General features: G+C 46.0%; 1 protein-coding gene and 1 long non-coding RNA gene across 2 annotated transcripts in view; both read left to right on the top strand.

Moving 5' to 3' along the window:
* Window positions 1–6,648, top strand: part of LOC144792401 (uncharacterized) — a 111,263-nt gene extending 104,615 nt beyond the window's left edge. The window contains exon 3 of the long non-coding RNA XR_013602554.1: window positions 3,216–6,648. This is a non-coding gene — a long non-coding RNA (uncharacterized LOC144792401). The remainder of the gene's footprint in view (window positions 1–3,215) is intronic.
* Window positions 6,649–16,714: 10,066 nt separating this feature from the next.
* Window positions 16,715–27,123, top strand: part of SVOP (SV2 related protein) — a 381,533-nt gene continuing 371,124 nt past the window's right edge. The window contains exon 1 of the mRNA XM_078667399.1: window positions 16,715–16,790. Coding sequence (XP_078523525.1) covers window positions 16,756–16,790 — 35 coding nt within the window. The 5' untranslated portion in view covers window positions 16,715–16,755. The remainder of the gene's footprint in view (window positions 16,791–27,123) is intronic.

Consider the following 27,123-nt stretch of genomic DNA (forward strand, 5'->3'; position numbering starts at 1 on the left):
GTGGTGATGGACAGAGTCTCTGAATTAAGCAGAATACTCTCACCCAGTCAAGAGATCAGGGCTAGATCCAACACCGTTTTTTAGCTCATTGCACCATCCCAGTTTCAGAACCTGGCTGTATGCAAATTAGTCTGTCCCTGGCCCAGTGCATCATGGGAACAGGGCAGACCAGACTACAAAAGCCAATTCTTACACTGGGAAGGAAACAAGCTTCCGGGGACCGGTTTCTGGCATTTCAGCCGTCTTCGGCCCGGCTTGCTTGAATCCTGATGGTGCAATGAGCAAGGGACTCACATCTGAGTATACCCTTCCACGCTTAGGGTGGACAAAAATATTTACAACAAGGGGTGGTGATGGACAGAGTCTCTGAATTAAGCAGAATACTCTCACCCAGTCAAGAGATCAGGGCTAGATCCAACACCGTTTTTTAGCTCATTGCACCATCCCAGTTTCAGAACCTGGCTGTATGCAAATTAGTCTGTCCCTGGCCCAGTGCATCATGGGAACAGGGCAGACCAGACTACAAAAGCCAATTCTTACACTGGGAAGGAAACAAGCTTCCGGGGACCGGTTTCTGGCATTTCAGCCGTCTTCGGCCCGGCTTGCTTGAATCCTGATGGTGCAATGAGCAAGGGACTCACATCTGAGTATACCCTTCCACGCTTAGGGTGGACAAAAATATTTACAACAAGGGGTGGTGATGGACAGAGTCTCTGAATTAAGCAGAATACTCTCACCCAGTCAAGAGATCAGGGCTAGATCCAACACCGTTTTTTTTTTTTTTTTCTGGTGAAGAATTGGCTTGGTAGTTTGGTCTGCCCTGTTCCCATGATGCACTGGGCCAGGGACAGACTAATTTGCATATAGCCAGGTTCTGAGCTGGGATGGGGCAGTGAGATAAATAACGGTGATGGATCAAGCCCTGATCTTTGGACTGGGTAAGAGTGGTCTGCTGAATTCAGACACTCTGTTCATCACCACCCCCTTTTCTGTATCGTTTTTGGCCACTATAGGTGTGGCAGGGTATACTCAGACATGAGTCCCTTTCTCACTGCTCCATCAGGATTCAAGCAAGCCGGGCCGAAGAGGCTGAAATGCCAGAAACCGGTCCCCGGTAGCTTGTCTCCTTTCTGGTGAAGAATTGGCTTGGTAGTTTGGTCTGCCCTGTTCCCATGATGCACTGGGCCAGGGACAGACTAATTTGCATATAGCCAGGTTCTGAGCTGGGATGGGGCAGTGAGATAAATAACGGTGATGGATCAAGCCCTGATCTTTGGACTGGGTAAGAGTGGTCTGCTGAATTCAGACACTCTGTTCATCACCACCCCCTTTTCTGTATCGTTTTTGGCCACTATAGGTGTGGCAGGGTATACTCAGACATGAGTCCCTTTCTCACTGCTCCATCAGGATTCAAGCAAGCCGGGCCGAAGAGGCTGAAATGCCAGAAACCGGTCCCCGGTAGCTTGTCTCCTTTCTGGTGAAGAATTGGCTTGGTAGTTTGGTCTGCCCTGTTCCCATGATGCACTGGGCCAGGGACAGACTAATTTGCATATAGCCAGGTTCTGAGCTGGGATGGGGCAGTGAGATAAATAACGGTGATGGATCAAGCCCTGATCTTTGGACTGGGTAAGAGTGGTCTGCTGAATTCAGACACTCTGTTCAGCACCACCCCCTTTTCTGTATCACTAATATACACAGGGCCAAGACCACAGCAACCGGCCTCCGATGACAGCAGCCCCCTCTCCAGTAGGGAGTCAGTCCAAAGTAGTTCCAGGGGCCCCAGGGCCTTCCACTCCGCTATCACAATCTCCACGGCCCGTCCCAGCCGCCGTGTAACCAGCCCTAGGCCCCTTCACATATAACCCTGCCGCTGGTCTTCCCCTCACTCCGACACCAGGGGGGCGACACACACCTCCTCACTGTGGACGCTGCTCGGCCAACCCTGCTCGGGACGGTCTGCCACCACGTCCAGGGTCGAATGGCACCCCGAGGGAGCACTCCAGGTGCCAGCCCCCTCCTCACCTCCTAGGCCAGATGTTCCGACCCCGCCTGCGTACCTGGATCCAGGGCCGGCCAGTCACCTCGAACTCCACTCCGACAGCGGGGGGCCCCCAATGTTGTGACCGGGGCCGTAGCAGTCCAGTAACGGCTCCCAGCGAATGCCCACCAGGGCCAGGCACCCCAGCGCCTGCACGAGCCTACTGCCGGGCCTCGCGAAAATCGAGGTCCCCGACTGCTGCTGGTGGCGTAGGCCGCACCCCCCACTGCCACCTCCGTTGGGGTCTCAGGGCATGCAGACGTCAGGGGCCCCCCAGTGATCCGCCCGCTCCGTCCAAGGAGGCCCCACCTCAGGATCAATGCAGGGAGGGCTGCCCCGCGCCGACGATATCGCCCCTTCACTCAGGCCGGACTGCACCACTCCTCCCCTTCGCTAAGGCTGTGCGCTGGCCAAACCGGCAAGGGTGGTGCCAGCCAGTAGGGATCCCAGATACCTCCAGACAGCACTGGGTCAAACGTGATCCTCCGCCGATGTGGGTCCGCCGCTCACCGTCTGTGCCCCGGGTGCCGCCACTCTCCTCTGGCCGGGGTCGCCAAACTCGAGCTCCCCGGCTGCTGCTGGCCTCACAGGCCTCTCCGCTCCCGTCCGCTGCCACCCGGCCCCCGGGGCACCAAATCCACCAGAATATCACCGGTGGGGGCCCGCTAATCTCCGACTCAGGATGCCACCCTCGGGGTCACATTTGGGTGGGGAAAGCAGGATAAATATACGGCTAACTGGCCGGCGGGGACGGAGCTCTACTAAGCTGCGCCCGCCATGCTGGCTGTCCAAGCCACGCCCCTCAAATGCCATTTTTGACATAATTACCACAATGTTAGGAATAAAACTTAAGCTGACTTCAGCCTATCATCCACAAAGCAATGGTATTTGTGGGCGCCTCAATGGCCTGCTCAAAGTCAAAATCAGTAAGACAAGTGCCACAATTGGAAAGAAATGGCTCTATTGCCTTCCCATTACTCTGTTTACACTCAGAAATACTCCCAGTTCTGATCATCACCTCACACCTCACCATCTTGTCAGTGGCAGATCAATGAATGTAGTTGTTCCCTCCACCAGACCTAAAGTAGACACAGAAACGTCTTCTGAGATTGTGAAAGCTGAACTGTTTGACTATTTGTGTGCCCTAACTCATGCTGCTAAGTCCCTTTCTATTCAGATATCAAAGACAAAGAACAAGGCCCCTATTTCTGATGAACTTCCACCCATCTGCCCTGGAACACGAATCTTCATAAAGAAACAAGTCCGGAAATGGAGAGACCCCAAATTTGAAGGACCGTTCCAAGTAATTGACTCTTCACCCACTGCTGTCTGAATAGCTGAGCGGAGAGCATGGATTCATCAAAGCCACGAGAGGATCCACCCCGCACCATCCGAGATCTAAAGGATGAACAAGAGGAGTGCATCGTGTTTCCACTGACTATCCAAGAACATGAGTATGGAGATCGTATGGTGGTCTATGGACTGAGACGCAGTAACAGATCCACCCCTCATACCGAACTTTCATCTAAAGAGATATGTACAGTCGCCATTATTTTCTTTGTTACATTTGTTGTTTCAATAGCTGTATTCCACTGGTTTGCAGTACATTCAGAGAGAGAGAGAGAGGTGCTGCTAGCAATATTAGACCTACCACCACCACAGGCCACCCCATGTCCAAGACACTTCCTAGTAACAAGCGAACTAGGAAAATCACCAGCAGTAGTTATGACACCCATGTACCGCCCACACTGACACCTTCCACACCCCATGCTGACTCTACAGAATGGGACATGGTACTTGATCTCACCCTGAATCCCCCTGTGCCAGATACCCCTAAACGTTCCCGCTAAAATAAACAAAGTGTTAGATACAAAATGGGTCGCAAGAAAGTGCCAGTCAGGTATACATCACGTACTCTACGTAAGAAAGCACCGGCCTGCCAGTCTCAGACTGGGTCAGTGATCTCCAAAACACAGTTGTTTACACTTTTGACCAGCACTCTATGCCTGATTTCCACTCCCAGCGCCCTGGTAAGCCAGCAGAGGATAATGGGGTTCACAACGCACTATTAGACAACATGTGGTACAGGGACATGAGGGAGGTTGGAAGCAAGGTCACAAATGAGTCCTGCTTTGTGTGTTCACACATTCCTCACGCTGTAGGTGCAGATAAATTGATCTTTCCCAAAGAAGGCCCACCGCCAAATGTCTCTTAAACCTGTTTCTTTGCCGCATATATGGTCAGATACAGCTCCAGCCAGCCAAAATAGATGATGCATTTGTAAATGCCACAAAGTCGGATGACAAGTATATTATGTTTACTGTTGTTACTGATCCATTGGAGTTTGAAAGGGGAATGGAGGTTTACCATGGTATGGAAGTGTCTGCCAATTTAATGCAGGTCTGGGAACATCACTTTAAGAGACTAGGGTACTTCACCTTCCCAACACCCCCATCAAAATGCCACTCACCCGAACATCACCAAGCCAACCATACAAATGCCCTTGTCAGTGGAGACCAATTCTGCACCTAAAGGCCAATATTTATTTCAACAGCAAGTGGAATGGCCCACATGACTTGATATGTAAAGCAGCCTCCTTAGGAAGCCCAATTGTAGGACAAGAGCACAAACATTATATCAATCAGGATATTGGGAGGGAGTGTGCTGAGATATGGGCACAGGAAACTAGAAGATACACTTTCAATGAGGGTACAGCATACAAACCAAAAAGAGCATACAAGCTAAAGTCTCCTCTCCTTTGCTTCCTAGGTAACGGTACAGTTCCTGTGGTTTGGAACACTAATTGCAGCAACACACTTTTTAATTCGGACCTTCAGTACGGCACCTCCAGCCTCATGGACATCTATTGGGCCTGCGGAGAACACATCTATCCGCAGCTGCCTCCCCACTGGCAAGGACTGTGTTCCATCGTCACGATGCATGAACTGCATCTGTTTGTTCCAGCAGCAAACATTTCCCACATCCATACCCACCCGATGACAGGTGATGTCACCCTGCTCCACCACTAAAAAAGGAACGTCAAGAAGTATTTCTCAGATGGCCCATTTCATGAGATTCCACAGGAATTCCGCCTTTTCAACGATGCTGAACTTTTCTTTGAAGGCTCTATCCCCCTGTTCCAGACGAAAGCCAATGCCCGCTGGCTCCAGGTGACAAAATACGAGCTGATGCAGCTCATCAACAACACCCGTGATGGGTTCAACGCCGTGAAAGAAGAACTACGACCTTTGCGACTCATAGTTCTAGAACACCGTTATGTTCTGGATCAGTTAACGGCGATGAATGGTGGTGTATGTGCCAAAGTGGGGAGGTCCTGCTGTACTTTTGTTTTGGCCAATGATGCGGACAATGGAACACTTACAAAGGCCATTAAGGACTTGGACAATCTGGGGAAAAAGATTCATGAGGAGAGAGGTGCTGAAGCAGACGTTTTTCCTAATTGGTTCAACTTGGACTGGATGCCATCATGGTTGTCTGCTGTACAAAAATGTATAATGCCTATCTTTTGTGTGTTGTTACTGTTGTGTTTCGGGGCACAGATGGTCGGACTGCCGCATTCGCCATAGCGCTCCGGCCATCACAAATTGAGCCATCACGCTCCTTTCCTGGCAACTCCACACAATCCTGATGGAAGCCCTGGACTTGATGTGAAAGAAAGCACATCTATCCGCGTTTGCCCATCAGTATTCCCGAACCCACGAGGAAACCAACATTAATGCGATAATAGGCATTGTGTTAATAACTGTTATACAAAACAATAATGTTGAGAATTCTTGTCCTGATGATGATGTCACAAATGTAAAAAGGCATCGAAACGTCGTCGACTAAAAAACCCCATATGCAATATGATAATGCTACATTAATTGATGCAATGGTATGGTTATGTTTAAGAGATTGAGTCTGTAGCACTGACCACAAGTATACAGACAGATTTTCGCTTTGCCCTTTTGGCCATTTCTTTGTTGTTTTGTCTTGATTGTTGTGAGTCACGGCTGTGCCCACTTGTTATCTTTTTTGGTTCTTAAAATTCACTTTATCAACCAGAACATTTAAAATAAATTTCTTGTCTTTGTGAAAACGTAGGTAGGAGAAGTGGCATGAGGTGGCGTGAGATGACGTTACCATAGACTTCTCACCGCCTTAAAGAGTATAAAAAGGGGTTCACAGAGACATCGTTGGACTACTCCTCATCTGTATGTAGGTGACAGGCAGTGAGTTGTCCCCAAGAGCTCTTGATATATATTTTAAACTGTATTGTTCTATTTTATATTCTGCCTTATGAATTGTTATATTTGCTATGTTCTCTTCTAACCTTTAACCTTGTTTTATCCTTTTTACATTTAAAATGTTCAAATTGTAATTGAAGGATTGCTCACTTTTAGGTAGATGTGAGTATTCCCTGATAAAATGTATTAAGCTTTTTTTAGTATATCATCAGACTCTCTAACTGTTTACAAGCTTTCATTCAGTAAATGCAAACTGATCCATGTGGCTATCTGAGAATGCGAAGCACTGGATTCAGAACTTCGTAATGTTTATGCCTTTATCTTGAAGTTTCTTGAAGTTGCATCTTCTTAATAAAACTGTTAACTTTAAGCCTCAGTTTCCATGGCTCAAATATCTGTTTTCTCTATTTTTAGAGCAAACGTACCCAGACACCCCGGCTCAAATTAAGGTGCCCTTTTTGTCCCTAACTCACTCCCTCGATCATTCCGTGCAGGCTCCTAGAGCTCTGTACTCAGCCCCCTGCCCTCTTTCCCCTTAAATGAATCTCCCTCCAACATCTTTCCCCACATCTGGGACAAGCTGCCGTCTTTGTGTAGAAATATCTTCTAATTAACACTAGGGTAAGATATGCCCTATGTAGGGTGTAATAGATGATTAATTTAACCCCACATTCTGCGAAATCATGAGGGTCCTCTCCACTATGGTCTCCCAATTCGCCTCTGGGATCGGGGTTCCCAAATCCTCTTCCTACTGAAGCTGTAGCTGCTTCATTGGCTTCTGGATGTAACGTATTTCCCTATACAGACAAGAGACCATTTTGATCCTATCTGCCGACAGGGCCACATATCAATAGCAGTCCAGTGCTCATGGCTCAGTGAACCCGGCACCCCAGTCCTTCTGAAATGCTGTTGGGAGGACCCTGTACATGAGAAAGTGTCCTTGGGGTAGATCAAATTATGCATGGAAGTTATGAAAGGGGAGCATCTCAGATTCCCAAAAGAGATCTCCAATCACCTTCACCCCCACCTCCCTCCATCCACACCCGCCCAGCTCCCCCATGTGGAAGGTGTCATAGCAAGTCAAGGGGAAAGTCAGGAGAGTAGGGAATCCTACAATGGGTACATTGTAAATATCTAGCCCAGCACCGGGCCACCACTCTGGTCTCTTCAGTGTCCCCATATGGTCTCCGCTATATGAATACCAATAGTTTTACTAGCTCTGGGGCTGTTGGAGTGAACGGGTATAAGGCCCTCTCTGGGTTCCTCCTATTGCCAGCCATTGGACCAGCCAGAGAAGCTGCGCCGCAATGTAGTATGCTTCGAAGTCCGGGACCTCTAGCCCTCCAGTCAGTGTGGAGCGCTGCATCGTGGCTAGGGCCACTAGTCTGCGGCCCGAGCCCCAAATAAAGGATATGATCTGTGAGTCCAGGTCTCGAAATTTCGCACCGGCGATCCACATCGAGAGTGTTCTAAAGAGATATAGCAAACCCGGCAAAGCCACCATCTTCAGGAGGGACACTCTACCGGCCACTGACAGCGGTAGGGACTTCCAAAACTCCATGAAGGAGGGAAAGAATCGTATCGCTCTGCCCACCTTGCCCTCCATGAGGTCGGCGGCTCTGGGATATATTTTCACTCCCAGGTATGCCACGCAGTTGGGATCCCACTGCAGACAGCCCAGTTCGTCCGGGGGATGGAGGACGAGGACATTGGTTGTCATGGGGAAAAGTCTTGATTTCTGCCAGTTCACCCTCAATCCCGAGAGTCGGCCAAAGCCTCCCAGCATATTCTGAGCCCCTCTCAAGTCCTCCTCTGTGTCCCGGAGAAAGAGCAGAAGGTCGTCTGTGTACAGGGCAATATGGTGTTGTGTCTCTCTTACCATCAGCCCTCAGTAATCTCTTCCTGATCTCGCGCAGCATGTTCTGTGGCCAAGACAAACAGTATAGGAGATAGGGGGCATCCCCGTCACGTGCCCCTCTTTTTGACCCAGCGAGATAACCTTCCCTGTATGTGCTCTGGTCGTCGGGTTTGTATATAGTAGTTTCACCCATTTCAGGACCCCCCCAGACCCTGTCAGCCCAGTATCTCGTATAGGAAGTTAATTCTATGTCAGGACAGGAGGCTCCGATTATGCTTATCTCATTTCTTTATAGGAAATGCTCAGCAGCCAATAAACAGTAACCAAAAAACTACAGTACCCATGACCACCAGGGTAACAACCATAGAGTACACAGTATAAAAGGTCCTAATGATAGTCTTTCTTCCTCTTTCTTTGCTGCTCCGCAGCCAGTTAAGTGCTTATTTGTTCTTACCTGTATTTGCTTGATTTTGCAACATTGTTGTGCTCTGTTATTGTTGCTTTGTGCTTAGCGCTTCCATCGCGCTGTGTGGCGTGTGGCGCGTCTCGGTATGGCGCTACGGCTCCGGTTGTCAGTTTATTGTCCCGTAGCCGTTTTTGTCCTTTATGCGCATTTCCTTCCGTGCGCGCCCTACGGGAGCGTGTGCTCACCTCCCACAGCTGCCCGGGTCTTATTTCTTGAAGTGGAGCGGGAGTATGGGGCTCTGAGTGACTCGCGCGGAGAGCGCGAGCGCTTCTGTGTTTATTCTGACGGCAGCTGTGTCGCGCATGCGCGCCAGCTATTTCCGGATTTTCGAGTGTTTCTCACTACGCCGGTTAACTGCAGGTTGTCCTTGACGTCGAAGCCCACAGTCTGTCAGGATATTAACCCCGTGTGACTACTTTGCTCACAGAGAGCTTAGGCAGTAATTTTGTGCATAGGCATTGCCTAGAGTGTGGTTTCTGTCGTTGCAGCAGGCTTTCTCCCTCTGCATTTGAATACCTTGTGGCCAGGTTTCTTCCTGCGCTGTTGGCTTGCTGTGGGGTTCTTCACACTCCCCCTGCATTGTGCCCTTGGCATTCTAGAAATATCTCAGTCATCTTATGGGCATTACTTTACACTTGGTGTAACATGGAAGAATATTACTATGAGGATGATGACTATTATTATGGGGAGGATGACTCTGGCTCATTGGAGCAGGATTTGGTCGAGGAATTGGACAAAGGTGTGCAACAGTAAGTCAATAAAGCACTGGTGCGTGCCATCAATCCGCTGAAGCGACATTTGAACAAATATGCGCAGCAACAAGGTTGGTTGCCTGCTTCCAAAAAGTCCTACAAGTCTCCTGTAAATCCCCACAGGTCTAATTTTAAAAAGTTGGCTAAAACTTTGGCGGCAGATGCTTCCAAGTCTTCTGTGAGTATGTCCTCCGCTCCTTAACATACTGACACCGATGACATTCACTCCTCTGCTTCTTCGGACCACGATGATCCTCCACCTAGAAAGAAGGTGTGCAAAGAGCATTTTGTTGATGCTCCTACGCATCCCCCTGTCCTAACCTTTGAACCTTCAGACATTATTCACCCTCATTCTTCGTCCTGGTTACCTTCACCTGCTGACGCTGCGTATGTCCAAGCCACATACGTCAGCCTTTCGACAAGGATGTTCGGGCCAGGCTTCGTTCAGAATGCCCTAGGCCGGATTTTGCAGATCATTTAGCTGAGACACCTGAAGTTGACCCGACGATGGTCACCTATTTGAAAAAATACGCCAAGGACCCAAAAAAGGGGCTTGACAGGTCTTGGCGCTCCTGCCAAGACAAATTACTTGATTTGCTGGGTCCACTGACCAAAATACTGGATCTTGGGTTCCTGGCCAAAGAGTCTTCGCCTCTCGTGGATCCCGATGAATTGATTGAGTGGACGCAGAGGGCGATCTGCCAATTGGGTAACGCCAATTGTGCAGTATCCTGCGAGAGACGCCCTTCTATCCTCTTAAAACTAGATCCAAAATTGGCTGAGCTCTCTACATCTGAATCGGGTCCAGAGGCACAGGGCCTACTGTTTGGCCAACCTTTCTTAAAAGAATTAACAAAGTTTGTCGCTGCTTTCAGTGGATTGGACAAAGCGCAGGCTTCGTTGCGACGAGCCATGCGTCCGGTTTTTGCCAAGGCCGGACGACAAAGAGGACGCTCGTTCGGCCGAGGTTCTCGGCAACAGTCCCACAGAGGTTCTCGATCTCAGCGAGGAGGAGGTCAGGACTCCGGGTATTCTTCCAGATCAAATTTCCACCCCTCTCGCAAGGGGAGAGGTTACTACGGAAAAGGACGTTCCAGAGGTCAGCAAGCCCATTACCAGGACTCCAACACTTCAGGTGAGCCTGATTCCTGCTTGCAATGTGGTTTTGGGGGGCAGAGTGCGTTTTTTCTCCACAATTGGCATATGATCTCCAGCGATGCATGGGTGCTGGAAACTGTTCATGGTTTCAAAATCGAGTTTTACCAGCCCCAGCATCAGGCCCACCCTCCCACTCACCTAGGTTTTTCCTTTCGGGATCAGGACTTCATTTCACAGGAAATAGACGTTCTACTCAAAAAAGAGGCGATTCTTCCCACTGTCCGTCATCCCAAGGGGTTCGTCAGCACAGTGTTTCTGGTCGAGAAGAAAGGGGGCGGATCGCGCCTTGTTCTCAACCTGAAAGACTTCAACGGAGGGGTCGTTTACAGACACTTCAAGATGGAGGGCATCCATCTGTTGAGGGATCTTCTTCGAGAAGGGGATTGGATGGTTCGTCTGGACCTCAAGGACGCATATCTGTCGATTTCAGTCTTCGTTCCTCATCGTCGGTTCCTCCAATTCCTTTGGAAAAGGAATTTGGTACGAGTATCAGGTTCTCCCATTCGGCCTCTCGTCAGCACCCTGGTGCTTCACGAAGCTTCTGAGGCCAGTCGTAGAGCATCTCCGGGCTCGGGGTGTGCGTCTGATTATTTACTTAGACGACATTCTGATTTTGGCAGATTGTCCGCTCAAACTCCTGACTCATCTGGAGTGGTTCATCGACCTATTACAGTCTCTGGATTTTCTGGTCAACGTACAGAAATCCGTTTTGAATCCGACTCAAACGATAGATTTCCTGGGCTTCCAGATCGATTCCATTGCTTGTCAGTTTCTGTTACCCAACCAGAAGATTCGGTATATCAAGAGGGAGTTAACCTCCGTTCTTTCCAAACAGACTGTGTCATTGAGATCGTTAGCACGTGTCGTAGGTCTGTTGGCGTCCTCTATACAGGCGATCTTCCCGGGTCCTCTGCATTACAGAGCAATGCAACGTTTGAAGATCCGTCATCTCCAGAAAGGCCTCAGATATTCAGATCTGATTCCTCTGTCGGAGGAGGTGAGGTGGGAGATGCAATGGTGGCTGGATCACATGGAGGCTTGGGAGCCCTGTTCGGTGCGTCACCGGAACTAGTGATAGAGTCCGATGCCAGTCGCTGGGGTTGGGGAGCCCGATGCGGTCTTGTCTCGACGGGGGGTTGTTGGTCTCCTCAGGAGTTGTCTCTCCACATCAATTGCCTGGAACTCCTGGCTGGGTCCTTCGCGATCAGATGTTTTACTCCCCATCAGTCCAATTGCTGCATACTTCTCCGGATGGACAACGTATCAGCAGTCCGCTATGTCAACAAGATGGGCGGGACTCGGTCCAAAGTTCTGGCGGAGATAGCCAAGGATTTTTGGCACTATTGCCTGCAGCAGAAGATCACTGTTATTGCAGAGTATCTTCCCGGCCGCAACAATAAGATTGCGGATTGGCATTCGAGACATCTTTGGGATTTCAGCGACTGGAGGCTTCATCCTCGCGTTTTCCGTTCTCTCCTTCGGAGCTGGGGCCAGTGTCACATCGACCTGTTTGCCTCTCGCCTCAACACCCAACTCCCGCTGTTTTACAGTTGGAGGCCGGATCCGCAAGCCCTGGCCACAGATGCCTTTCTTCAGGCTTGGCTGACGAGTCTGTGCTATGCATTTCCCCCGTTCATGTTGATTCCCAGAGTCCTGGCTTACGCGAAACGTTATCAATCAGAACTGATTCTGATTGCTCCGCTCTGGAGGGCTCAAGCGTGGTTCCCGGTTCTCCTAGAGATGTGTTGCGCTGTGCCAATCCTTCTTCCCCAGAAGTGGAATCTCTTGCTGGATCCTCTCGAAGATCCGCATCCTCTGATTCTGTCCGGCAATCTCCAGCTACTGGCGTGGCGAATTTCGGGGATCGTTGGTCGATCCCAGGCCTTTCTCGAGATGCTTCCAGATTCATTAGTGAGGCTTGGTCTCCCAATACTCACAAACGATACAAGGGATCTTGGAAGCGTTGGTGTGACTGGTGTGTTCAACGGGAAGTTGATCCCACTTCAGCGGATGTCTCCTTGATCATTAACTTTCTGGCTTCTCTTGCCTCTTCTGGTCTAGCTTACAGGACGGTCAACAATGTTAGTTCTGCCATTTCGGCAGGGCATATCCAGGTGGATGGTAAGCCTGCAGGTGAGCATCCTTTAATTACCAAATTGCTTAAGGATATCCGTCTAACGAAACCGCTGTGTCCTAAGTATGTCTCTTTATGGGACGTTTCCATCGTCCTGCGGTTTCTAGAGGCTTGGCCTCCTAATTCTTTGCTGTCCCGCAAACAACTGTCGGCAAAGTTAACTATGTTGTTGTGCCTTGTTTCTTGCAAACGAGTGTCTGATGTTCGGGCTTTGGACCTGGCGGGTCACAGCTTTACGCCCGAGGGCGTTACATTTCTCCTTTCTAGACGTACTAAATCTAATACTACTTCTATTACCTAGCCATCCTTTCCCACTCATCCCAACCTTTGTGTTGTGCAATGTGTCAAGGATTACGAAGTAAGTACTGCTCCTTTACGTTCAGATATGCATGGTCAATTGTTAATTGCTTTGCAGAAACCCTTTCGCCCTGTAACACCTGCTACTTTAGCGCGCTGGGTGCGATGGCTCATGTCGGAGGCTGGCATTGATGTTTCTGTTTTTGGTGCACATTCAGCACGTGGGGCGATGGCTTCTAAAGCATTGTCCATGGGTGTCACTCTTTTTGACATTATGAAGGCCGCAGATTGGTCTTCTGATTCTGTTTTCAAAACATTTTACTATAAGCCAATTGATCATATTGCGTCTGTTGTGGTGGATCAGCTTTGAACAAGCATAATCGGAGCCTCCTGTCCTGACATAGAATTCAAAATTTGCAAACATACGTGACAAGAATTTTCAATTCTATTAAGGACAAGGAGCCGAGGATTATCCCACCCATTGTTCTTCATTTGCATTGTTATATTGCTTTGATCTTTATTGTTGATGCTGAATTTCTTCACATCCCTTGTTTTCTTCCTCCCCTCTTTTTTGGATTACTGAGTTCCTGCACTATATGTGTATTACGGCTGTATGTCTCTTTTCAGGTTCTGACCCGAAGTAGAGCTTTGCCAGTGCCAACTGCCTTCGTTTCCCTTTCTTGGCTTTGGGATCCTGTGTTCTTCAGCTGCCTGCATCCAGTTCGTTTGGACATCTCCGGCGTTTGTTACTTCGTTCCTGATGGTCTACGTTTGTTTTCCTGTTTGATCTGAACTGTTTCCTCGACAAAGAAAGAGGAAGAAAGACTATCATTAGGACCTTTTATACTGTGTACTCTATGGTTGTTACCCTAGTGGTCATGGGTACTGTAGTTTTTTGGTTACTGTTTATTGGCTGCTGAGCATTTCCTATAAAGAAATGAGATAAGCATAATCCTCGCCTCCTTGTCCTAAATAGAATTGAAAATTCTTGTCACGTATGTTTGCAAATTTTTAATTATATGTATATGTGTTCTTGAATATCCATACTAATATAATAAAGAGAGAGCCCAAATCTTTGAGGCGGGTAATCTCAGGAACCACAGCACCAATCACAACACCCAATAAAGCGTTGGAAAGGGCAGTTGCAGCAGAAGGACATAGGCTATGCAGACGCCCACCATATACATTTGAAAGGTAAAAGAACCGTGCCAGCAAAGTAGTCCCTTGTGGGCGTGTCTGCGTTGTGCTGTGGGCGTGTGCTGGAGGCGTGACAAACGCTGGGGGCGTGTTGTACGTTCCGCCCTTCATGCCATGTCTCATATCGTGTTCTAATCCCACCCTGCTCCCTTTAAATACCCCTGCACCCATAATCATCACCCACCCTTACTCCTTAAAATACCCCAACACCCTTAAACACTAACCCACCTTAACCCTATAAATATACCCTGTAACCCAAAACCCAACCCTATCCCTAAACCCTAAAAATACCCCTGTACCCCAAAACACAAACCTAGCCCTGAACCCTATAAATACCCCTGTACCTCAAAACCCAAACCTACCCCTGAACCCTAAAAATACCCCTGTACCCCAAAACCCAAACCTAGCCCTGAACCCTTAAAATACCCCTGTACCCCAAAACCCGAACCTACCACTGAACCCTAAAAGTACCCCTGTACCCCAAAACCCAAACCTAGCCCTGAACCCTAAAAATAACCCTGTACCCCGAAACCCAAACCTACACCTGAACCCTAAAACACCCCTGTACCCCAAAACCCAAACCTAACCCTGAACCCTAAAAATACCCCTGTACCCCAAATCCCAAACCTAGCCCTGAACCCTTAAAATACCCCTGTACCCCAAAACCCATACCTATCCCTAAACTCACCCCTGTACCCCATAACCCAAAACTATATCTGAACCCTTAAAATACCCAAACACCCCAAAACATATACCTCAGTACCCCAAAACATATACCCCTATACCCATACTTACCTTATCCAAACATTTTTAAAAAAACATGCTTTTACCATTCATACATTTACAGCGAATTCCGTTGTAAATGTATGCGTGGTAAAAGCATATAAAATGTAATGCCATGCGTTATAATGGCATTGCGGAGTCATGGTACTTTCGTAATGAAATTATGCGCAGTGATGGTATGCAGAAAGAAAGTTGCGGAATAATGGGTGTTTACACTCCCCCGGTAAGTACATTGGTGGAACGGCGGCCCACATCTCCAGCAACATACTCATATTTTTTCACCATCCATTTGAAAAATGCACAGGTCTCTCATTGAAGGCCAGCACCGACATACACTTTTAGACACACCTCCCGCCACAAGTTCTAGAATTGCGAACTTTAGAGCTGGGGAGCTACGTTCGTATCTCGGCATCAGCTCATCATCCTGTGATTCCAGGCAAATCGCTTTGTCTCCCCGTGCCTACCATAAATGAATGTGTTCTTCTGTAATGTAAATTGTGCTCATGCCATGTCGTCAAGTTCGCGCTATACAATATTGCAATGAAAAATAAAGTAGGGAAACTTGAGTTCACACACTACTGAACGTGCACTCTTAAGTGCATCAGCAGTGCACTGTGAATCGGAGCGTTTCACAGGCCTGTCACAGATAAGAAATGCTATCAAAACGAAATCCTACAAAACAATATACTACTGGCCGGCAGCAATTCATACCCGGACAACGTCGGGACGGGCTGCTAGTAGGTTATATTTTATCATCCTTCTGATCTGTGTTCCTCTTCATATGTATGTCTTGCATATCTGTTGTAGTACTTTTTCCATCTTGTGAAACATACTCATGTTGTACCTTAAAGCACATCCATCCCATGTTATATACTAGGTATACTGTCTGCTACTTTATTTTGTACTCAACCGGAAACGTTTGGCAATATGTGAAAATTTGGGCATACCAATGGCTCGCCATCCCTTCTGTTAGCACAAAGGACAATGATTACAAGTTATGGTTTACGTACATCGCCACCCTGCTTTTTGCATGTCCCTGATTTGTTCGCTCCTACTGTATTTAAGCTCCGATACAGATATCTTAATTGACCTGTCCATCTTTTTTCCCCACAGACGTGTAACACATGTACACATTTTTGTCAATGAACAGAAATGTCCAAAAACAGAGCACAATGTCTCACGTGACAACTGGAATACAAACTGGCGGCTAGCTTATTGCCTTGCCATTTCTTATATTCTTCTCATTCCAATGGCTTTCAGTGCACCGTAACAATGGTAGGTGTAGTCCTCTCGGATTGTGAATTTGGCGACCATCTTGAAATGTACACATTTCCCAATGTACTGATTAGAATTTGTAGTTTTTAACTGATTAATTAGAAAAGCTTGTCATCATACATTGACTCATGATAAAAATGTAAAAAACAACATGTTAACGCTAATATGTGATATGCAGTTTATTAAGATCAAAGCTAGAAATGTAACCATATTTAAATATCTCTTTATATTACTTTTTTTTTTTAACAAAAATTGTGATTTATAATTCGCTGTTGCTGCATGCAACGGTACCAAATTCTAATTTCAAAAGTTCGTGCACTGGAGGAGGTGCACATCGAAAGGGTCCATCTTGGACATAAAAAGAGGACTGACTTCTAAATGGAAAGAAAAGACAGCCTGCGGGTGTGCTACTCACTCCCGAGTGCAGGAGCCACTGTTCATTTCAGGCTGGGAGCTGTCCAGCGCCCACAGCTCCTGAATGCCTGAGTGCGAAGCCGTCCGCACAATGTAACAGCGATGAGCACCGGAGAGCACCCTAAGCAGCACGGCCATGGAGGATGATTTATTTCAACTCAGGCATCTGCCGTAAGTCTCACCGCAGCCTGCAGGCGCAAAACGACATATGTATTCCGAAAATAACCGTGGGGTGTTCCCAAAGGCCACGGAAAGCAGCAGACTCCTGTAAGAGCTGCCCGTGAACCCTAGGCTGCCTGCACGCTCTGCAGCATTGCTGCAACCGAGCTTCCTTCCAGAGGCACCTATGCAATATTTATTGTGCTAAACTTTACATGGCAATTTGGTTACGGGCAGTGGTCGGGGCTCCTCCAGCTGAAGTTAGCTATAAATTGTACCACGTAAAATAATTTGCTCGGGGCAAGCTGTGAAATGCCGAAATTGTTTTAAACACCGTTCTGACATGTAGTTGAGTAGCTTGCATCCCGCACAAAGCAGACGTTTCGTGACTGAAGCCTGAATGGCTTTTGTGTTCTTATCACCAATACACTGGTAGCGCTTAATGCATGCAAATGTGCATTCAGTATTTCCGAGTCTCCCTTACAGAGGAGCGCTGACACGCACACACACTCGCGTGACCATATAAGTGCACCTATACGCTTATTGTATATACACGTGCATAAATGGCTGTGTATGCTAGGCGTCTATAAATGTGCATGTATATATGTGCACTTGTGTACAAATGTGTGTTTTGGCATATCTATCTATCTATGTTTTTATGTTTAGGCTTATTAGCATAAACACACACTTTTATCTGTTTATATATGGGACTTTCTGTATAAGTATGAGGTATGTTATGATATAGTGCTTATTTACTCAGGGCTTTAAATTATCGTTGTGTCATCACAAAGGGACGAGGATAGTGGGGTCAGATACCTAGTGATGGGAAAGAGACAGAGCGAGATGGAAATGAGGGGCTAAGAATGAGGAAGGCAACCATGCAGACTCAATGAGGAAGGAGCTTTGTGGATTTCGCGGTCTTCCCCAAAGCACTAATACCAAAAAGTGCAGATCAACAGTGCATTGTGAGCAGCTGTTCTTGGGCGTCTGTCCAGCAGTTAGAAAGAGGGTAGCGCAAGACAGATTGGGAAGAGAATGCAGGAAAGGGTAGAGGGTGCAAGGTGGTGGTGGTGGCACACTATCCAAGAGATATAGGTGCAGGCCAGGGATATCTTCTAGGAGTCATGAAACCTCTCCCTCTCCACTCTCCAGACTGTCTATGCAGTCAAACCTTTGATGCAGCCTCGCTCTAATAGATACATTTACCTGTTTCCAAAGCTGAAAAGGGTGTAGGAACAAAGACAAATTTCAGGACTCCTCATTTCAACAGGTCCTCAGTGAGGACCGCACTTTTAGAGGTTATTCAGTCCACAAGAAGCTTGAGGCTTGGTCAAGAACATCGCCATAGGTAGCCTAGCTGGTTGTTCTGATAAGGCGCCTGTGTGCTTTGAGCCCGGCCAGGGATGGTGCCTGCATTTGTAATATGCCCAGGAAGCCTAAAGGAAATATGATGGAGAATTATGCCTGGGTTTCTGGGTTAGACAGGTTTGCAGTACCTTGGCCTCAGAGCTAGTGGGCAGTTGGCAAACTGGAGAAATAGCCCAACTTTCAAGTGCCTCACAATATAATGCAACATACTTTGCTGGCTTGACAAGTGATACCGATCCCATCAAAAACGAGTTGTCCTTAAATGACGGTTGGACATTGTGTTTCTAGGTTGTCTCTTTTGAGCAGTTGCTTTTCTCATGATGTATCAAGTTTTATCTTGTGTCGTGTTCAGATAATACAACAATGCTACCCTCACCTAACAGAGTTAGGTTGTCCATGACCAAGTTAACTGCTTTATCCCTGCAACAGGCATGCAATCATTGTGCTGTGCACCAAAAGCTCTGAATACACATCGCCCTTTGCAAAAAAAAACTACTTTCACTTAGTGCAGGGTATCTCCTCACATCTCTTGCACAGTCTTCGTTGCTCACCAAACACTTGCCTGGCCCAGTTTCTAGTAGCTTGGGCTCTAGTCAGTGGATTTTTTGTAGAATTTGAACACAAATACCAAGCAACACCATATTGTGCGTGTTTTCCAGGGTAGTGAGTTTCCCTTCTTGATAGCCCTTCAGTGTCTGACTGAGCAAAGGTTATAGCTGATCATGGTATCAGCTTCGTATTTATTTTATTTTTTATTTTTTTTTATTTAGAAAGTTTTGTATAGCGCGAACGTGACCCATGGGTATCAGAGCGCTTCACAGAATACAAATACAAATACCATACAATACAATAAGTGGTTTAGGGCTAAGTCTTGCATATCAAAAACATTCAGAGAATGAGGTAGGAAGGTATATAGTAATGTAGAAGAACGATTCATATTGATATGTGGTGGGTAGGTATACGATAGTACAACCTTTTCTCCTAATAAGTACAATGGCGTAGTATATTGACCTACCACTTGGCATCGGCATGTGCAAATTTCAATATAATTTCGGTTGTGTTCTTCTTAAGTTTATCATACATGCTAATCATATTGCTTACAGTACTGTAAATTGTAGTATAATAACAATAGGACCACTAGTCTTTATCTGTGCATTTTCCCTTCAGGTTCTGGGTAAGTATATCACCTCTAGATTATTCCCTGTGCAATTAGAGGCTTTCTATTTGCTTCCCTTAGTAGTACTGTTTTGGCCCCACATTGTCGCGGCGGTGGTGATGTCTCTTCTTGCCTAAGTGAGAAATGTATTCATTAGGAAAATCTTAATTTCCCTCTTGAATCTTGCCGTGTTAGTAATTTTCCTAACATTTGGTGGGAGTGAGTTCCAGATTCTAGGCGCTGCCTCTGAAAAAGCTCTGTCGTATGTTTTCTTATTCCGGAAGATGGGTGGTCTCAGCAGCAGTTCATTGGCACTTCTGGCCAGTCTGTTTCCTCCAGATAGCTCTATTTTCTGAGCCAGGTATCTTGGTGTTTTGAAGTGAAGCGCTTTGTGTGTGATACATGCCATTTTAAATTGGATTCTCGCTTCATATGGTAGCCAGTTTAAAGATTTCAGGTGTGGTGTGATATGATCGAATTTCCTAGCTCCGGTGATGATCCTTGCAGCAGAATTGAGACATGCTTTTAGGGGTGCCGTGGAAATTTTTGGTAGACCTGCTAAAGTAGTACATCCATATTCAATCCTTGAGATAACTAAGGATTGTACTGCCATTTTGAGATCAGCCGCAGAGATGAATGGTTTCACTTTCCTGATATAGTTCAGGTGAAAGCGTGCATTTTTTGCCATAGATTTGATATGTGTTCTCATGTCAAGGTTCTTGTCTAAAGTGATTCCTAATGATTTTGCTGAGTCCACTAGAGTAGGAGTGCAGTTTAGGGCTGTGATCAATTTAGCCCATTCTTTCACTTCCATGTGGTTCTTGGGTGGAGAGATTAAAAGGAACTCCGTTTTTTGTGCATTTAGCTTCAGATGATTGCTGGTCAACCAGTTTAATGACATTTTTACGGCCTCGTTCATTGCCGCGATCTCTTCCAGAGAAGCGATCTTGATGTATATCTGTGTGTCGTCTGCGTACATATGATAAGATATGTTTTCACCTCTAAGAATTTCTGTCAATGGTTCTACATACAGGTTGAAGAGTGAAGGAGATAGTGTAGATCCTTGTGGGACTCCGATCACATTAGGACATGATGTGGATAGTGTCTGGCTGACCAAAAATCTTTGAGATCTATTCTGAAGGAAGGATTCAAACCATTTAAGCACATTTCCCGATATTCCCATCCTGTTATGTAGCCTGTTTAATAATTTTTCATGATTTACCGTGTCGAATGCAGAGGACAGGTCCAGAAGTACTAGAAGACATGATCTATTCTGATCTAGGGCCTGTAATGCATCGTCGACAATATGCACGATTGCTGTTTCTGTGCTGTGTCCTGTTCTAAATCCAGATTGGCAGTCGTCTAGAAGTGTGAACTTTGAAATGTGTTGGCTCAGTTGGTTTTGTACACATTTCTCGATTAGTTTGGCCAGTACTGGAATATTGGTAACTGGGCGAAAGTTATTAGGGTCTGCTGGGTCTGCTGTAGGTTTTTTGATGATGGGTACCACTTGGCCTGTTTTTAAGCAATCAGGAAGTATCCCTTGTGATAGCGAGGCATTTATTATTCTGGTCCAAACAGGGATGACGATGTGGTTGATTTTTTGTAAACATTTGGCAGGTAGAGGGTCAAATCAATCAAATCAAAAAGAACTTTATTCGGTTTTCGTTTTGAAAGCCATAAAAGTACACGTACAAGCATTATTTTTAAAACAAAAAAATAGTCAATCATACTATGTTAAAGTTGTACATCCATTTTAAAAATAAGACAAAACATTTGTTACAGTCCATTTTTGGGATCACTGTGAGTTTCATAAGTTCGTACGATGCCTCAGGCACACCTTTAAATATTGTGCCACGGATTTTGCTATTACACTGTTTTCCAAAAACTGCAGCGCCAAATATGCAGGACGACACCTTTGGATATTCATTATTTTTAAAATTGGTAAAATCCACCTTTTACGAAACAGGGTATAAAATTTACAGAAAAAAACTACGTGAATTGTGGACTGTAGGGAAGTAAGATCGCAGGGGCATGGTATCGTGGTACCTGACCAAACATTTTGGGAAGGAAATAAAACCATGATGTGAAAAAGGTTAAATCTGAAACGAGTGAGAAGGAGTTTTTCATATTGCGTCAAGTCATACTGCAGATACGGTTGGATTGATGGGGTAAGTTGTATCATTAGGCAGTGTTGGACTGATGGCTTTCTTATTTCGGACATAATTCGTAGTTGGATTAGATGAGACAGACATAGCTTTTTTAAGTCCTTTTTTGATATGTCTGTTACTGATTGTGGTTCATCAAAAAACCTCAACAAACCAACGTCTGTGAGAAAAGATTTTACATAAGATAACCATTTTATCTTCTTCATACAGTCTAGTTTCAGACAGTCCGTAATAATTTCTCTAGTAAGCTGGCATTCGTCCGTGGCCCATATTCTGCGCCACAGCATTATAGGTTGGATCTTGATAATATCTGAGATATGGTCCACTCCTAATTCTGCATGACTGCCAAAGGTAGTTGCACTTTTTGGAAGAGCTAAGAGAAATTTTAAAAAGGTGTTTTCGACTTTCTGGATTTGTTCGACGTTTGTTGTTCCCCAAATTCCTGCGCCGAAGATCGCTGTAGTAACGCATTTTGCGTTATAGATCTTTATCAATTCGGCCAAAGGTTTTTTTCCGAGACGAAGTGAGAAGGCTTTTATAGCACCAACTGTTTTTATTAATGATAATTTACGTGAGTTGATTGCTTCTTTCCATTTAAAGTCTTCGTCTATGGTTATGCCGAGGTATGAGTAGGTTTTAGTTCTTTCAAGGGGCAGTGTGTCTACAAAAATTGTCATCGGTTTTTTCCCCCTTCTACCGGCATGCATCACGTAGGTTTTTTTAATATTGACTTTTAAGTTAAGGCTGGACATAAAAGTACAATAGTTATTTAATGCTTGTTGTAGCTGGATAGGGGTGCGCGCAAGAATCACCGCATCGTCGGCGTATAGTAGTGCCGGTATTGGTCGCCGGTCGACTTCTGGGTAATCTGTTACGCCCTGCAGCATTGCAGCTTCCAGTCCATTAGTGTAAAGCGTAAATAAGAAGGGGGCCAGCACACAGCCTTGCCTGACCCCCTTCTGTATTTGGAAGCTGTCTGTGAGTTGGCCTTCAGTCCCGTAACGTACTTTTCCCGTGGCGCCTGAGTATAACTCGCGTAGGAAATTCACTATTGCTGGCTCAATTCCCATATGCAGCATTATATACCAGAGTTTTGAATGTTCCACACAGTCAAACGCTGCCGTTAGGTCAACGTAGACCATGTGTAGACTTGTTTTTTTGGCTGTGACGTATTTTCCAGCCAGCAGTGTTAAATTCAGCACTTGATCTACGGTGCTCAGGCCGGTCCGGAACCCGTAATGGAGATCTGAAAGAATCCCTTGTTCTTTTGACCATTCCTGGAGGCGATCGAGTAGTATTCTCCCTGTAGAGGGTCATTATAGTGGTTATTCGGTTTGATTTCCGATAATGTTTTGGCGATAGTATTCTGATCGTAAAGCTTGAAGGTATCCCAATGCGCCGTGTTTTTTGACTCCTCGTGGTTGACTGTCGGGATGGGGTTGATCAGTCTGTGTGGTTTGACGGGCATGTTGTCCGCTGCCATCTTGAGCTCAATTTCCAAAGTGTTGGCCTTGTTGGTGAAGAAGGTTGAAAATTCTGTGCAATTCAGCTGAGTATGGCTATAGTAGGCATAGACACAATAGGCCTGGAACAAACCTGACATTCATTAAGACATGATTGCTGCCAGACCGTAGGGCTGGGTAGAGTAAGACATTTTGGTGTGTTGTTCCAATTACTGTAGGGAATAGGAAAGTGTTAAGCAACTGTGAGGCCTCTGAAGACCAGTGGCGATGCAGCACAATCACATAGGACTCTGTGGAGAAAAGAAGTTATGGGACACAGTGGGGCCTTGAGGACAGGAGCAGAGTCAGACCCATGTAGGCATACGTGGAAATCGAGGGTTTCAGGACATAAGGGGGAAGGGAGGGGGGAGTCATGGGGACATAGGGTATCTGCAAGTTATTAGGGCGGAGACAATTTCAAGCATGTTATTGGTCTGTTTGTTGAAGGAGACATTTCAACACACAATGGGTCCCTGGATGCCTAGGCCAGAATCAAACAGAGTACTCCTGTTGATAACTTGAGCGAATTCAATGAGGTATGAGACCTATGCTATACGATAAAGGAAATACATTGTCATGGCTGTAGGCACAATAAGTAATATATAAATACACAAAAACCTGGGTGTCTGGTAGGAAACAGAAGTGTTTCAGGAACCATACATCATATAAAGTCAACAAAAATGTCTGACTAAAATACCCAGATGGATTCCTAATTAAGTTTTGACAATCCAACGCATGTGACCACCAGCAAAAGTAAGTGAGATCCAAGATCCAGAGATGGATTACCATCAAAATCTTGTTGGTGATCTGATTTTTCTCATCTGGTCATCCACAGGGCTGGGCTGGTGTGTCTCCAGATCAGCGAGACTACTGCCAAGACCGCCTGGTAGGACTGGGGTCAAACCCACAATCGCCTGTTTGACCATGCGTGGGATCACCAAATGGAACAAAGAGCAGTGCAAAAAGTGAAATTCTAAGGAAATAAAGTTAAAAAGGAATAGAAACCTCACAGCAAGGAAAGCTTTAATAACCGTGAGTTTCTTTCTATTTAAAAACCAGAACAGCGCAAAACCGCAGTGTAAACAAATGACTGCATAGGGGCCAACATGTTTCTGCCATACAGGGGAAAATTCCCTTGGCTTTCATCAGGGCCTCTGTTCTTAAGAACTATTGCTACTGCTAGTGAAAGTCACACAATTAAAGAAAATAAATATTAGTGACAATTTCAAAGGATATAGTCTCTTATTCCTCCTTGTCAGCTGGTGTATACATCACCTACAAAAGCAAAGGTGGTATAAATACATTGGATATAAACAATATCAATAATATGGAAGGGAACATAATAGTTCCTAACTCACCCATGTTGACAGGGGAAATTACCTCACCTCACCTGGACCAAGCTCAGAGTAAAGGGAGGCCACGCTCTAAGGATGAAAAAAAGGGGGGGTCCAAAATCAAGATATAGCTCAAAAACTGGGCTTATTTACTTATTTGGAACCCTATCAATATCTTCTCCTGAGCTATATTTTCTAACAACCAAAAGGTAGCTAAGCTCACCCACCGGTACCAAAACCTTATTAACTAGAGAGATAGTTGTTTTGAATCGTGTAAATATTGGTTCTCAAACTAACAGCTAGCTCTCACCTCTCCGTCGTTGCCCCGAGTAGAATCTGAGGTTGGGGGAGGCAACGTGTAGGAGGAGTGAGGCTATCCTTATAGGTGCATCCTACTCGTTGTGCACCTATCAACTAATGCTGTATTCAATTCCAATCGACAACAGCGTTCTAATACTAATCCGTTGCGGGGTTAGTTAAAATAACAAACAACGAATAAACTGTGAATAAACTCACGTAATAGGAAAGGGCTTAAGTGAATCTTAGCGGCCATTGTTGAAGATTTGTTGTGGTTAACGCGTAGCCAAAGCGCGTATTCCCGCGAGATTCAAACTGAACTACAAAGGGAGGGGATTGTAGTTCAAAGAGCTCACGCACGAATGAAGGGCGCATTTGTAGTTCATGTGCACAACGTGCGTGGCTATTGGACACTGTACTCCGAGATAATGGGAGTTGTAGTCCAGGAAGCGATGTATGCAGCGCTCATGATTATAATGTTATTTAAAGCGCTAAAAGACAAATGACAGCATTTGAACGTATTGGTAGGTCCTTGCCACAGTTTTTGTATATCTTCTTTCACAGCTTTTTCAAAAGTAGCTACTTGCGGAGGTTTGGAGTGGATCGGTGGTAAAAAACTCGACTTAGGCCTAAGTCCAGTATTTTTATCTTTTGTATCCGTGTCGGTGGTTTCTTTGTCTTTGAAAAAGTAATGTAAACGGAGTTTCCGAAAAAAGTTTGCCAACTCTACCTGAAGTTTAAAAGGATCACCTTTGTCAGTAATGACATATCCCAGGCCCTTGTTCAGAACTACTTCTTCTAGGATGGACAGTGTCTTGGAACTCAGATTGATTACCAGACTAGGTTGGTCCTCCAAGTTCACGGACCACATTATGATTCAAGATTAAGCATGAGCGCAAAATCCGCTACGCTCGCGGATTTTGCGAATTTTCGGCAAATCCGCGATCCGCGAACTCTCGCGAATTTACTGAAAATTCCCAATCCGCGAGCGGCGGATTCCGGGGGCAAAAGTTCAACCATTCCTGGCCTGTTGTAACTAATTTACGATGGCGCCGGCAAGCTGCCAGCGCCATCCTAAGATAGTTACTAAATTAGCTTCAACAGGAAGCTCTAATAGATAAGATAAAGCAGGTCATCGAGCGCCTGCTTTATTTAATCTATTAGAGCTTCCTGTTGAAGCTAATTTAGTAACTATTTTAGGATGGCGCTGGCAGCTTGCCGGCGCCATCGTAAATTAGTTACAACAGGCCAGGAATGGAATAATACCGATTAAGCATGTGCCCTAGTTGAAGCTTAAATTCAGTGACTCATTCATCTGCCCAAAACCAATCGTGAGCGTTGTCAAGGCTGGGCAGATGTGCCTTCTTCCTAAATATACCATCGAAAATTAGGTGTGATGCTGGGCAGAGGCCTTTGCATTCTTGACTTTCACGAGCGCAATCCTCGTGCTGTTCCTGTGGCCAGGAGCTTCTGTATCTTTATCTGCTGCTCTGATCGGTCTCTGACCTTTTATACACACTAGAGGGATGTGCACTCGCATGGAAGCGCCGTCCGTTTGGCCCCGCCCACACACTCGCGGTGTGCACCGTCTTCCCGCCATTTACCCACTATGATGGGCAGCTCACTCAAGGGACCCCTGCGCCCTTCGGCGCAATTGCATAGTAACACACACCTGGTCGCTGTAGACAACTCTCTGGCACTTTAGGCAGCTGTAGTGTAGTAAAAGCACTATACATCTACCCAGAGGCCTTTGCATCTTTCATCTGCTGCTCTGATCGGTCTCTGACCTTTTATACACACAAGAGGCATGTGCACTCGCATGGAAGCCCCGCCCCAAATCCGCGGGTACGCAAATCCGCAAAATCCGCGGATTTTGCGGATCCACGATCCGTGAATACGCAAATCCGCGAATCGTGGATCCGCAAAATCCACCCATGCTTATTCAAGATAGCATACTATACCTGCTACACTTATAGCATCAGTTTTCCAGCCACATAGACACATTATTATAACATCAGTTTACCATGTTCCTGACAGGAGATATAGTTTATAGGAGTGTATAGAAACTACCATCACTCCTCCTTTATATACATCCTAAGGGTAGCTTACATATTATCCAATGAAGGTCGTTCCCTAATTTTGGCTTCCTAATAGCTTCTGTTCTAAATGTGCCACTGACATTTTCAATAAAAGAAGTTTTAACATTCAGATCTGGGCTGTAATTTTTATAAGCCTGTTAATGGACTTTTCTTTGGGTCCAGCTGGCCCCTCGCTAAGTCACTTACATCGCTCATTATTAATCAGAATCAGATATTTATTAGGATTCCTTGTCTTTAATGATTCCTCTATTTCGAGGCATGCTGTCATTTGTCTTTTAGCGCTTTAAATAACATTATAATCATGAGCGCTGCATACATCGCTTCCTGGACTACAACTCCCATTATCTCGGAGTACAGTGTCCAATAGCCACGCACGTTGTGCACATGAACTACAAATGCGCCCTTCATTCGTGCGTGAGCT

The sequence above is a fragment of the Lissotriton helveticus genome, chromosome 11 (assembly GCF_964261635.1).
Source record: "Lissotriton helveticus chromosome 11, aLisHel1.1, whole genome shotgun sequence".
NCBI classification, from domain to species: domain Eukaryota; kingdom Metazoa; phylum Chordata; class Amphibia; order Caudata; family Salamandridae; genus Lissotriton; species Lissotriton helveticus.